Source organism: Oryctolagus cuniculus, chromosome X, assembly GCF_051225735.1.
Source record: "Oryctolagus cuniculus isolate XC-2025 breed Fujian yellow rabbit chromosome X, ASM5122573v1, whole genome shotgun sequence".
Classification (NCBI taxonomy): Eukaryota; Metazoa; Chordata; class Mammalia; order Lagomorpha; family Leporidae; genus Oryctolagus; species Oryctolagus cuniculus.
In genome coordinates this window covers 111,393,705-111,408,502 of record NC_142888.1, presented here as the reverse complement: position 1 = coordinate 111,408,502, position 14,798 = coordinate 111,393,705, and the positions used below count along the sequence as shown (strand labels likewise).

The window sequence follows — 14,798 nt, the reverse complement described above, 5'->3', positions numbered from 1 at the left end:
CTAAGGATTGAATGAGTTAATTTTTTAAACAATTTTAAATTATTTATTTATTGAAAGGTAGAGAGAGACAATGACAAAAACAGAGAGATCTTCCATCCACTGGTTCATTCCCCAAGTGTGTGTGACAGCTGAGATTGGGCCAAGCTGATGCCGGGAACCCAGAATTCAATCCAGGTCTCCCAAGTCGGTGACAGGGACCCATTTACATGAGCCATCACCTGCTGCCTCCCCAGGTGCACATTAGCAGGAAGCTGGAATCGGAAGCAGACCTGGGACTGAATGGCAGTCTGATATGGGATTTGGGTGTTCCAAGAAGCATTTTAATTGCTATGCCAAACAGCAGCCCCACATTAGTATTTTTAAAACCCTTAGTATTTGACAGAATAAATCCTAAAAGTGTAAATGTTTGCCATTATTACTATCTTGCCTTATAAGTTCATTATTCCCCTAAAATATAAATGCAAACACACTGATGGTAAAACTTCTGGCTATGTTCTGGAAAATGGAGTCTGACATTCCATACTTTTATTTCCAGTAGAGTTCCAGACCCCCTCCCTCTAAGCAACCTCACCCTACTCCCATATTCCTGAAGAAAAGGCACAGAAGTTTGCCTTACTGTAATCTGAATTTTAAATACAGTAGGTTTTTCCTTTATGTCAGAGAACTATCAACAGGCAGAGTGTTAACAATAAGCAAAGAGTTCTGTCACTCAATGCTACTGCAGACTTAGAAGAATATGGAAGACACAGAAGAGTTTATTGTCCTGTGGCCAGCGCTGTGGCATAGTGGGTGGAGCCACCGCCTTCAGTGCAGGCATCCCATATGGGCGCTGGTTTGAGTCCTGGCTGCTCCACTTCTGACCCAGCTCTCTGCTGTGGCCTGGGAAAGCAGTGGAAGATAACCGAAGTCCTTGGGCCCCTGTACCCACATGGGAGACCCGGAAGAGGCTCCTGGTTCTGGATGGGCACAGCTTCAGCCATTGCAGCCAATTGGGGAATGAACCAGCAGATGAAAAACCTCTCTCTTTTTCTCTCTCTCTCTGCCTCTCCTTCTCTCTGTGTAACTCTGACTTTCAAATAAATAAATAAATCTTTCAAATAAAAGCATTTACTGTCCTCTGCAAGCTTCACCAATACCAAGGCAACAAGACACTTTGATAATAACAGGATCATACAGTCACATATGCTGGAGCCCAAGCTTCTGACGTGAAGATGCAGGAGATGGAGACTCAGTGATGTGATTCATGCCGCATGTTCACAATGTATCCAGGATCCATCAGCTTCCCACCGGCTCCACTGTTACCACCCGATCCTGGCCTTCATTCTCTCTTGACTGGACTATTATTCCCTTAGCCTGGTATCTGCTTCTAAACCTGCCTATTGTATTAGTTTCTCAAGATGCGGTAACAATGTATCACAAGTTGGGTCACTCAAAACAGCAGATGCTTACTCTCTCACAGTTCTGCAGGCTTAGCTGTGCCAACCAAGGCCATCTGGAGTTGGTTCCTTCTGGAATCTCTGAGGGAGGACCTCTCTCCAGCTTCTGGTTGCCAGCAACCATTGGCCTTCTGTGGTTTGGAGATGCTTCACTTTTTTTTAAAGATTTATTTATTTATTTGAAAGGCAGAGTTACACAGAGAGAGAAGGAGAGGCAGAGAGATGTAGAGCCAGAAAGAGGGAGAGGTCTTCCATTCGCTGGTTCACTCCCCAAATGGCCACAACGTCCAGGGCCAGAGCTGAGCTGATCTGAAGCCAGGAGCCAGGAGCTTCTTCCAGGTCTCCCACGTGGGTGCAGGGGCCCAAGGACTTAGGCCATCTTCTACTGCTTTCCCAGGCCACAGCAGAGAACTGGATTGGAAGTGGAGCAGCCAGGACTCGAAGGAGCGCCCATATGGGATGCCGGCACTGCAGGCGACAGCTTTACCTGCTATGCCACAGCGCCGGCCCCTGGAGATGCTTCATTCTAGTCTGTGCCCTTACCTGGTGTTCTCCCCTCCTGTCCACGTGGCTGTCCTACCTCTGTGTGTCTGTGTGCCCCAATCCCCCTCCTCTTATAAAGACACCAGCTGTTGGATTCAGGCCTATCCTAGTCAAAAATGACCTCACCTAAACTTGATGACATTTGTAAAGTCCCTATTTGTAAAATAAGGTCACATTCATAGGTACTGAGGGGTGAGGACTTGAATGTATCTTTTTGCGAGACACAATTCAACCCACAACACCTGCCTGCCACCTGTTCTCAGCACAGTATCCACACAAATCATTGCAAAATATTAAGTCAGCTTATGGTGCCACTCTGCTCAAAAGCCTACAGAGGCTTTCAATTTGACTTCCAGTGAAAGCCGAAGTTCTTCTAATAGGCTTAAAGGTTCTACCTGATTTGCAGCAAGAACTCCCTAGCCCCACCCCCACCCCCATAACACCTTTCTCACCTTTTGTCTTAACCCTTTTTCCTTGCTGGCACCACTCTGGCAACACAGGCTTCCTTGTTGTTTTCAGAATATGCAAGTGCCCTCCCACTGCTAGGGAATTTGCTCAGTCAGTTCCCTTTGCCTTGAATGCTCTCCTCTGAGATACTCACATCTTTTACTTTTTTTTTTAACCTCCCTCAAGTTTTTTGTTGAAAGTTTGGTTTCTCAGTGAGGCCTGTGCTGATCCTTGCATTTAGTACTACCAATCTTCAACTCTCCCGAACTCCCAGCACTCCTTACCCTGCTACTAGCTTTTCTATACCACTTGTTTTCTAACACACTCGGTTATGTTATCTTCTGTTCTCCCAGCAACCTCTGCTCCACAGGCTGCACTACAACATCATTGGCACTTGGTAGGCGCTGAACAGATTTTTGGTGAATGAATGAATGAATGAATGAAGCTCATACGAGGTGAGAGCACTGTTTCTTCTAAGCTTCACAACAATCTCATAATGTAGGTGATGGAATAAGGACATAAGCCTCAGCCATTCTCACTCACTGCCCAAAAGATAGATAAACACTGGAATGTATTTCTTGCCCTGAATCTCAACTGGGTCTCACACCCTATCGCCTTTACACTCTCCGCCCTCCGAATTCATTCCCACATGAAAGACCAGTTCCAGGAATTCACCTCTGCCTGCTGCCCCCTACCCCCCACCCCCACCCCTATCCCTAGCCAGGCCCCTGGCAGTTGGGACCCTCTGCCATGTGTTCCATTAATTTGCACGCCTGCTGTTGGTCACCCACCTCTACGAATTTATATTCTCTGAATCAATTCTGTCCAGCTGTAGATTTGTACCCTCCTCCTGTGTTCTATCCACTGGTTCACTCACCAATTGGGCACAACAGCCAGAGCTGTGCAGATCTGAAGCCAGGAGCCAGGAGCTTCTTCTGGGTCTCCCATGCGGGTGCAGGGGCCCAAGGACTTGAGCCATCTTCTGGTTTCCCAGGCCATAGCAGAGAGCTGGATCAGAAGTGGAGCAGCTGGGACTCGATCCAGAGCCATATGAGATGCTGGCACTGCAGGCGGCAACTTTACCCGCTACACCACAGCGCCGGCCCCCTACACTTAATATTTTTATATTTTGTTTTCAGTTTGTGTAACTTGAAAAAGTTTTTATTTAATAATCGAGGAGGGCATGTATGGTGCAGTGGGTAAGTTGCTGCTTGGGACACATACATCCCATGCTGGAGTGCCTGATTTGAGTCCTGGATACCTGGGATGGCTTCCTGGCTCCCAGATTCATCCTGGTCCTTCCCTGGGCCTCTGCAGGCATTTGAGGAATGAACCAGGGGATGGAAGATTCTCTCTGCCTCTCACATAAATAAGCAAATAAAAACTAAAGAACAAACAGCTGAATACAGCCTCATCACTTTCTTTCAATTTCTCTATTCTTTTTCTTTCTTTTTTAAAAAAATATTTTATTTATCTATTTGAAAGTTAGAATTACACAGAGAGAGGAGAGGCCAGAGAGAGAGAGAGAGGTCTTCCATCCGCTGGTTCACTCTCTAACTGGCCACAACAGCCGGAGCTGCACTGATCCAAAGGATCCAGGAGCTTCTTCCAGGTCTCCCACATGGGTGCAGAGGCCCAAGCACTTGGGCCATCATCCACTGCTTTCCCAGGCCATAGCAGTTTGCTGGATTGGAAGTCGATTAGCCAGGACTCGAACCGGTGCCCATGTGGGATGCTGGCACTGCAGGCTGCTGGCAGCTTTACTCGTTATGCCACAGTGCCAGCCCCCCATTTCTTTTTTAAAAAAATATTTAATTTTTTAAAGGCAGAGTTACAGAGAGAGAGAAGGGGAGAGAGAGAGAGAAAGAGAGAGAGAGAGGTCTTCCACCTGCTGGTTCACTCCTCAAATGGCTGTGATGACCGGAGCTGGGCCAATCCGAATCTAGGAGCCTGGAGCTTCTTCCGGGTCTCCCACGTGGGTGCAGGGGCCCAAGGACTTGGGCCATCTCCTATTGCTTTCCCAGGCCATATCAGAGAGTGGGATCGGAAGTGGAGCAGCCGGGACTGGAACCGGCGCCCATATGGGATGCCAGCACTTTAGGCAGCGGCTTATCCCACCATGCCATAGTGCCTGCCCCTATTTCTTTTCTTTCCCCAAAGTCTCGTTTATTCAAGTAACATTTGCTGAGCCCCTCAGTGTCCCTGGAATTGGGCCAAGAGCTAGTTTCCAGATAAATGAATAAAATAAATGTAAGGATGAAATTTTGATGAAAAAATGATGGAAGTACAATTGGGCTCCACCTAACAACATATTGGTCCAGGATGGACTGCATACACAATGTGTTACCATGTAGGCTAGAGGTGTATATTATCTGGATCTGTGTAAGTACACCCCGTCCCGCTTGCACAATGATGAACTTGCCTAATGATACATGTCTCAGAATATACCCCCTCTTATTAAGAGACATATGACTGTATTCACACATTTAGGAAGGGCTCAGATGAAGGAGTGCTTGATCAGATGGGAAGGGGGTTTGAGTCAAGAAAGTCTGAAGTTTCTTGGAAGTGTGAGCTGAATCTTGAAAGATGAGTAGTAGTACTCTAAGCAGACACAAAAAGGTAAAAGAAGAAGCAATAGCACGTGCAAAGGCACGGAAGCATGAATCGACACGATTGGCTGTAGTACTTCAAATAAGTCAGGGTTACTGGAGCTCAGTGGGTGGGGGTGGTGGCGGTCTGTGGCGCAGTCTGTGATGCCGACATCCCATATGAGCACTGGCTCAAGTCCTAGGTGCTCCATTTCCAATCCAGCTCCCTGCTAATGTGCCTGGGAAAGCAGCAGAAGATGGCCTGAGTGCTTGGACCCCTGCACCCACGTGGGAGACCCTGATGGAGTTCCAGGCTCCTGGCTTCAGCCTGGGCAAGCACTGGCTGTTGCAGTCATTTGGGGAATGAACCAGTGGATAGAAGATTTCTCCCCTCACCCTTTCTCTCTATTGCTCTGCCTTTCAAATAAATATTTTTTAATAAAAGAAAGGGTGGTGGGAGGAGATTGACTGAGAATTAAGAGTCCACAGAAAAAGGTATTATTTCACTTAACAAATTAAAATACTTGAAAATCTAGACAGATGCATTCATACAGTTGACTTACCTTACAAAATACTTCAGTATTTGGGAAATATCTATTGCAACATTTCAGTTTTAAGTACTAGGCACTCAAACATTGGTAAGATCAACAAAGTCCAAGCACAAAAAAAAAAATGAAGAAAACAACAACACCAAGACACATGATAACCAAATTGCTTAAAATTAATGGTAGGGAAAATCTTAAAAGCAGCCAGATGAAATAACAACATATTATGCAGAAAGGACAACAGATTTTTCATCAGAAAAAAAAGCAGGCCAGAAGACAGTGGCAGAATATCTTTGAAGGAGTAAAGGAAAAAAAGTCAACTTATACATCTTTACCCAGAAATACATCTTTCAAAAACAACAAAGACTTTTTCAGATGTACAAAAGCTGAAAGAACTCATCCCTAGAAGACTTGCGCTATAATCAATGTTAGAGGAAGTCCTCCGGTACTGACATGAGATTGTCAAAATCTAGATGTTTAGAGGCAATGCAAAATAGTGGAAATGGTAAATCTGTGGATAGGTGTAAAGACTTTTTTTCTTATCACTTACATCTCTTCAAAGATAATCGACTCTCCACGGTATACTCACTCATGATTTTATGGCTTTATAACGTATGAGGGAACTTCAAAAAATTCACATCATTTTCTAATTCCCTTTTTCCACTAACTTCAAAAAATTTTTATTTATTTAAGTGGCAGAGAAGCAGAGAGATAGACAGACAGAAAAAGAAAGTTCCCATTCACTGGTTTGTTCTCCAAAGGCCTACAGTAGTCCCAGGGTAGGGACAAAGCTAGGAGCGGGTGCAAGGGCCCAAGGACTTGGGCCATCTTTACTGCTTTCCCAGGCCATAGCAGAGAACTGGATCAGGAATGGAGCAGCCAGGACTCGAACCGGCGCCCATATGTGATGCCGGCACTGTAGGCACGGCTTTACCTGCTACACCACAGCGCCAGCCCCAATTCTCTCATATACTTTATTTCTTTGTTTTTGTATGCTAATTTCTGAATAATTTCTTCTGAATTGTCTTCCAGTTTGCTAATTCTCCAATTAATTGTGTTTAATTTGCTGATTTGCTGTTATCACTTTACTTTATTGTGTTCTTAACTTCAAACATGATTTTTTCCTTCCAGAAATTTAATGAAGTGACTTTTCAAATATGATTTTCCTTAGAATTATTTTTCCCTGCACATGTTTTTATTTATTTAAACATAGTGAGCATAATTCTTCATATTAAGTATTTAAAAGTTCCAATATATAAAACTATTCCAGAGTATGATTTTGCCATCTGTTATTTTTGCTGACTCTCATTTGTGATAATTAGTTCTGTTTTTTAACTTTTTTTGTGAGCTGTACACTTTTTTATAAAATAATTTGTGTAAATTCTTTGTGATCTAAGACAAAAGTGAATTTCTTCACAAAGAATCTGTGTTTGCTTTTGCTAGGTGTCTGGGGACACTCATAGGCCAGAGCCACTTAAAATTTATGACTAGAGGTTTCTGTGTCACTCAGACAATGGGAAGTAGGGTTGCTGATTACAACTTCTAGGCAATTTTTTCCTCCGGGTCCTTCTCAGTACCAGCAAGACAATACTCCTAACTAGTTCACTAGAAGAGTGTGTGGGAAAGCAAATTAAGTTCATCCCACTGAGGATGTATGCCTTTCTACCAATTAAATGGGAAAAGGCTGGGGCCAGCATTGTGGCTCAGTGGATAAGGCTGCCACCTTTAGTGCTGGTGTCCCATAAGGGCAACAGTTCGAGGTCTGGCTGTTCCACTTCTGACCCAGATCCCTGCTGATGGCCTGAGAAAGCGGTCAAGGATGGCCCAAGTCCTTGGGCCCCTGTGCTCACATGGGAGACCTGGAGGAAGCTCCTGGCTTTGGGTCAGCCATTGCTGCCATTTGGGGAGTGAGCCAGCAGATGGAGGACCTCTCCCTCTGCTGTGACTCTGCCTCTCAAATAAATGAATAAATCTAAAAAAAAATGGGAAAAGGATTCCTATTAGACTTGGTCCACAAGCTTATGTCCTTTAGCCTATGTTTAGGGTGGCTTTTAAAAGTGCGAATCTTCAAATTCTACAGCTGTCTTCAGGTACAAAATGGATTTCAGTGCTTCACTTTTCAATGTTTTCTGGGCTTCTTAGGTTTTATTCTGACAATTCCTTACCTCGCAGATCTTTAAAGATTTTAAGTAAATGTCTTCCTCCTCTCATAATCAGTACTTTTTGCTGCTCTCTGAGGTGATGACATGCCGGAAACAGAAAGCCTATATTCCCTCTTTGGTCCGCTTCAACATAGCTTCTGGATCCACTAAAATTCCTTTTCCAGAGGTCAGAAAAGATCATCAAGCTGCCATAAGGATCTGCCATACTTTCATTCCTACCAAATTCAACCTCTCTACAGTTTCTGACACCTGATTCTTCCCTCCTTATTGGAACCAGTTTTTGACTTTCCCAACACCTCCCTTTCCTGTACAGTACTTGAATGCCTGGTCCTCTGGGATCAGATCTGAATCTTTTCATTTCTTTTTTTTTTTTAAGATTTAATTTTTTTTGAAAGGCAAAAGTTACAGAGATGCAGAGAGAGAGAGAGAGAGAGAGATCTTCCATCCTCTGGTTCACTTCCCAAATGGTTGCTATGGCTGGAGCTGGGCCTATCCAAAGCTAGAAGCCAAGAGCTTCTTCCGGGTCTCCCATGCTGGTGCAAGGGCCCAAGGATTTCAGCCATCTTCCACTACTTTCTCAGGCCATAGCAGAGAGCTGGATGGGAAGTGGAGCAGCAGGGACTCGAACCGGTGCCCATATGGGATGCCGGCACTGTAGGTGGTGGCTTCACCTGCTTCGCCACAGCGCCAGCCTCTCTTCATTTCTATACTTCCTCTGCCACTACTGTCTCTTAAGCTACCACTATGTATTTCAGATTATCTCAGTACCCTCTTCATTGGATGTTTTCTGTTCATTCTTCTCCTCAACTAATGCATTCCCCCTATAGCAACTAAAGTGATCTTTTAAAAATGACAAATAGATCTTTTAGTTTTGCCTGGGTTAGACCATTCAAGGTACTACTTTCAAATTTTAGATAAATTCCAACTATTTATCATTACCCATTGAACCTTGCCTATATATCCATAATTGTCTCATGCATATATATCCATAATTGTCCTCCTATAATGGATCTTAAAAAAAGTTCATGGGATATACATATCATGAAAAGCTATCTATGGATTTTTATTATTTTTTTTGTAGAAACTGATGTTTATTTTCCGTCAACCTTATTTCCATGTTTGCGTGAGAGCCCCGTGACAAGCAGCCTAAGACCACTCAGTGGTTGTTCCCACCCACTCGGTGGCCTGAGCAGTGGGCGCTGCAGACCAGTCTTCAGTGGTAGGCTGAGCACTCCAGTCTTCAGTGGGGAACTGCTGAATAGGCACAGAGGGCACCTGCACGCCTTCGGACCAGTCAGCAACCTCAGGCTGAGTAGCAGTGAACTCGGGCGCTGGGGCCGTCCATTCACCCTGAAACTCCTCCTTGGTCACAGCTTTTTCAGCGGCGGCCTGCTCTTCTTTTTCAATCTCTTCAGGATCTCTGTAGAAGTAGAGATCAGGCATGACCTCCCAGGGGTGTTCACGGGAGATGGTTCCACGCATGCGCAGAACCTCCCGGGCCAGCATCCACCACATCAGACCCACTGAATGGGCTCCCTTGTTGTTGCACGGGATGGCGATGTCCACGTAGCGCAGAGGAGAGTCTGTGTTACACAGAGCAATGGTAGGCAGGTTCACGTAAGATGCCTCCTGAGAGGCTGGTGGTCAGCCCGAGGGTCGGTAACCACCAGAAGCCATGGTTCCCGGAAGGCTGCCTGGATCTGGTTAGTGAAGGTTCCAGGTGTGAAGCGGCCAGCAATGGGAGTAGCTCCAGTGGCAGCAGCAAACTTCAGCACAGCTCTCTGGCCAGTGTTCCTGGAGGATATCACACTGACATCAGCAGGGTTTTCAATGGCCACAATAGCACGAGCCACCAACAGCAGCTTCTCCCAGGTCCTCTTCAGATTGATGATGTAGATGCCATCACTCTTCCTTTTGTAGATGTACTGTTCCATCTGGAAGTCAAGGTTGGTGCCACCTAGGTGGGTTCCTGCTGCAAGGAACTTGAGGACGTCCTCCTCCTTCATTTGCAGGACATCAAGGGCTCCGGACATTGTGACAGCTCCCCCTTAAGTTACGCCGGGAATCAAAAACAATGCCGTATGGACCCCTGGCCGGGTAGCGCGGAAAGCTATCTATGGATTTTTAAAATGATTTCTTTATTTATTTCAAAGACAGCATGAAAGAGAAACAGAGAGAGGCATCTTTTATGTGATTGGGGGTTCACTCCCCAAATGTCTGCAACCACTGCATCTAGGCCAGGCTGAAGCCAGGAGCCATGAATCAGAATCTCTCACTTGGGTAGCAGCAAACCAAGTAGTTGGACCATCATTCATCTGCTGCTTTCCAGGCACATTAGCGGGAAGTTGGATCAGAAGTGGAGCAGCTGGGACTCAAACCAGTGAGATACAGGTAAGTAAGATACAGGTGTCCAAAGCAGCTGCTTGACCCATTGTGTCACAATTTTCACTCCTATGTATGGGTTTTTTAAAAAGTTTTTAAAATAAAGTAAATAAAGCAGCAAAATAAATTAACCTTTCAATCTCATCATTCTGCGAACTTTTTGAAGTACCCTCATATAATACTGTAGACTTGCTGACTTTTTTTTTAGTTTCTCAAGCATGCCACGTTTTTTCCTACCTCAGATATTTGATTCTTACTATTCCCTCTTCTTGGAATTGTGTTTCTGTGCTTTGTGTATGGGTAACCCCTTACTCACACTACATCTTATCATGAGGCCTTCCCTGATCTCCTAATCTAATAGAATATTGTTCTCTTCCTGTAGAAAGTTTATCATAATTTTTGATTAATAGTCTATTAAGGGTTTACATATTTCAGGTCTGTGCCCCCCCCCCCCAATAAGTGCCAGGAATGTAGATGCCCTACTTTTCCTACTCTATGCTCAGGACTTAGCACATAGTAAAGTTTAATACACACATATTAAGTGATTGACTTCTCTCTTTTTAAGCAGAATTACATGAAAAATACAATTCTAAAAGTACAATTGTTACATGTTGAGCATAGAACTAGAAACAAGGAGTATGAGTTAGAAATCAGTCTAAAAATAACATATCTGTGTATAGACTCAACCCTTAAAGCCATATACTCTGGATTACATGTCCATGATTAATGTTTAATGGATAAAATCAGCAACTTCCTGAATAACTTAATACTGGCTTTTTATTATTGTTATCTATATTTCAGTTAAAGTAAATAAATAATCTTCTACAAATAGTATTTTTTTCTCATGTAGGCTTGAAATTTTGTTATGTAGAACTCTGAAATATTTTCCCACAGATACAACACCATACACAGTGTTTCATTTTCTTTGGCTAGTTCATAATGTTTAACCCGTAATTCATTTACCCATTTAAAAATATGAATTGAAAACTACTTTGTGAGGGGCCGGCACAGTGATGTAGCAGATAAAGCTGCCCTCTGCAGCACTGGCATCCAGTATGGGCACTGGCATCCCAAATGAGCACCAGTTCAAGTCCTGGCTGCTCCACTTCTGATTCAGCTCTCGCTAATGTACCTGGGAAAACAGGAGAGGATGGTCCAAGTGCTTAGACCCCTGCACCCACAGGGGAGATCCAGATGAAGCGCCTGGCTCTTGGCTTTAGACTGGCCCGGTTCTGGCTGTTGCAACCATTTGGGGAGTGAACCACCAGATGGAAGATCTCTCTCTCTCTCTGGCTCTCCCTCTTTCTGTAACTCTGCCTTTCAAATAAATAAATAAATCTTGATAAAAAGAAAACTACTTTGTGATAATAACTTTTCAAGCACTGAAGATACAATAATAAGCAAAATAGACACAAATCTCCCTCCTCATGAATCTTTTTTTAAAGATTTATTTGTTGATTTAAAAGTCAGAGTTACATAGAGAGGGAGAGCCAGAGAGAGAGGGTTCTTCCATCTGTTTATTCACTCCCCAAATGGCCACAATGGCCAGGCTGGGCCAGGCTAAAGCCAAGAGCCAGGAACTTCTTCCACATCTCCCACGTGGGTGCAGGGGCCCAAGGACTTGGGCCATCCTCTGCTGCTTTCCCAGGTGTATTAGCAGGGAGCTGGATAAGAAGTGGAGCAGCCAGGACTCAAACCGGCACCCAAATGGTATGCCAGTGCTGCAGACGGTGGCTTAACCTGCTGTGCCACAGCGCCAGACCCTCCTCAGGAATCTTATGTCCACGTGTTCCAACAGAAAAGAAAGAAGTGAATAAAATGTATAGAATTGTAAATGGTGATACATGGTACAGTGGAGAACAAAACAGGATACAGGGATGTAGGATGGGGGGAATTGCAATTTTCAGCCTTTTATGTGTAGAATTTATTAAATTCCATGAGGCTCTAAAAAAGATTTTTTTCTTAAAGCCTTTACTTTCAGATATGAGGGAAATATCTTACAGGTACACATGGAAAAGACTGACATGATCACAGTTGAGTGAAGACAATGTAGCCAGGAAAGTCTAACCGCTGTTAGACTGAAGCTGAACTTCAGTGAGTGTGACATGCTGTAGGGCTCAAAGGAGTGGAAAATTAGTATTCCTCTCCTTCCTCCTCACCCTGTCCTTCAACAGAATCCACACCAACCTCCTCATAATCCTTCTCTGGGGCAGCCTTGTCTTCATGAGCTTCAGAAAACTCTCCCTCCTCCATGCCCTCCCCCACGTACCAGTGAACAAAGGCACGCTTGGCATACATCAGGTCAAGCTTGTAGTCCAGGTGAGCCCAGGCCTCAGCAATGGCTGTGGTGTTGCTCAGCATGCACACAGCTCGCTGCACCTTGGCCAGGTCTCCACCAGGCACCACCGTGGGAGGCCGGTAATTAATGCCAACTTTGAAGCCAGTGGGGCACCAATCCACAAACTGGATGCTGTGCTTGGTCTTGATGGTGGCAATGGCAGCATCGACATCTTTGGGAACCACATCACCACGGTACAGCAGGCAGCAAGCCATGTATTTACCATGGCGAGGGTCACACTTCACCATCTGGTTGGTCGGCTCAAAGCAGGCATTGGTGATCTCTGCTACAGAAAGCTGCTCATGGTAGGCTTTCTCAGCAGAGATGATGGGGGCGTATGTGGCCAGAGGGAAGTGGATGCATGGGTAGGGTACCAGGTTGGTCTGGAATTCTGTCAGATCAACATTCAGGGCTCTGTCAAACCGCAAGGAAGCCGTGATGGAGGACACGATCTGGCTAATAAGGCGGTTCAGGTTAGTGTAGGTGGTGTGCTCGATATCGAGGTTTCTACGACAGATGTCATAGATGGCCTCGTTGTCTACCATAAAGGCACAATCAGAGTGCTCCAAGGTGGTGTGGGTGGTGAGGATGGAGTTGTAAGGCTCCACCACAGCTATGGAAACCTGGGGGGCTGGGTAGATAGAGAACTCCAGCTTGGATTTCTTGCCGTAATCAACAGAGAGGCATTCCAACAGCAGGGAGGTGAACCCAGAACCAGTCCACCCACCAAAGCTTTGGAAAACCAAGAAGCCCTGTAGGCCCATGCCCTGGTCGGTCAGCTTGCATATTCTGTCCAGGATGAGGTCAGTGATCTCCTTGCCAATGATGTAGTGCCCGTGGGCATAGTTATTGGCAGCTTCTTCTTTGCCTGTGATGAGCTGCTTGGGGTGAAAGAACTGGTGGTAGGTGCCAATGTGAACTTCATCAATGATCACAGGCTCCAGGTCTAAACACTACCCTGGGCACGTGCTTGCCTGCACCGGCCTCACTGAAGAAGGTGTTGAAGGAGTCATCTCCTCCCCCAGTGGTCTTGTCACTTGGCATCTGGCCATCAGGCTGGATGCCATGTTCCAGGCAGTAGAGCTCCCAGCAGGCATTGCTGATCTGGACGCCAGCCTGGCGGATGTGGATGGAGATGCACTCACGCATGGTGGCTTCGGGTTAGGAGGCAAAGATGGAAAAGACAGGAGCATACAGCAGGTCCCAGTTACCATCCCCAACAAGCTAAGAGTCAAGGTAAGTATCACACTCTCTATAAAAGATTTAAGGTGGATATTACTTATAGAAGTGAATCGTCACAAATAGCATTTTTACAAGCAAACTTTCAACTGCAAAGTCTTATCAAAATATACGTCTCACCCGCAGCAGTGGGACAGGCGTGACTTGTACAGGCTCTAAGTCACTAATGAGCTAACACAGTGTGGGACAGGGTTTCCACAACGCAGTAGTAGGGAAGGGAAGAAGCTGAAGCAACAATGGACGCTCTAGGAAGAGAGAAACGAGGAGCCAAGAAAGAAAGCACACTTCTTGCTGATTGTATGAGCTTCTGTAGATGGCCAGTCTCCACTACTCAACTGCTCGTAGGTCGTCTTTTCTTTCTACAGCGGTAACTGTTGTGACCAACATCTCACTCCTATTTGGAATATTATAGTTACATAATTTTCCCTTGTTAGTCTATCCCCATTTAGTTTTGGGTCTTTTTCTAATAAATTTATTTGTCAATAACATGGGAGAATGGCAGAAAAAGATAACTTCTTTTTAAAAGTTATTTATTTATTTCAGAGGCAGAGTTTCCATTGGCTAATTCACTCCCCAAATGTTCACAGTGGCAGAGATGTAGATGGCACGTACCTGATGACTAGAGCCATCACTGCTGTCTCCCAGGGTCTGCACTAGCAGGAAGCTGGAGTTAGGAGTCAGAGTCTGGCATGGAACCAAGGTATTCCTGCTACAGGCTCTCTGGGTGTCTTAACCATTACGCTCAATGCCCACCTCCCCAAAGATTATTTCTTATTCCTCCTTGTGACATAAGAGTTATATTTCTAAAATGCAGATGATGAGTAGACTGCTCTGGCTTTCTCTTCTATTTTATCTTTTTTTTTTTGACAGGCAGAGTGGACAGTGAGAGAGAGAGAGGAGAGACAGAGAGAAAGGTCTTCCTTTGCCGTTGGTTCACCCTCCAATGGCCGCCCCGGCCAGCGTGCTGCGGCCGGCGCACCGCGCTGATCCAATGGCAGGAGCCAGGTACTTATCCTGGTCTCCCATGGGGTGCAGGGCCCAAGGACTTGGGCCATCGTCCACTGCACTCCCTGGCCTGGAAGAGGGGCAACCGGGACAGAATCCGGAGCCCCGACCGG

General features: G+C 45.4%; 1 protein-coding gene and 1 pseudogene across 1 annotated transcript; both read right to left on the bottom strand.

The window, feature by feature from the left end:
- Window positions 1-8,852: 8,852 nt before the first annotated feature.
- On the bottom strand, window positions 8,853-9,825 carry LOC100352870 (small ribosomal subunit protein uS2 pseudogene; annotated as a pseudogene).
- A 2,411-nt stretch (window positions 9,826-12,236) lies between these two features.
- On the bottom strand, window positions 12,237-13,021 carry LOC100352614 (tubulin alpha-1B chain-like). The gene has a single exon (XM_089324534.1). It carries the CDS (start codon window positions 12,984-12,986, stop codon window positions 12,237-12,239), a length of 750 nt encoding a protein of 249 aa, XP_089180660.1. The 5' UTR covers window positions 12,987-13,021.
- Between the last annotated feature and the right edge of the window lie 1,777 nt (window positions 13,022-14,798).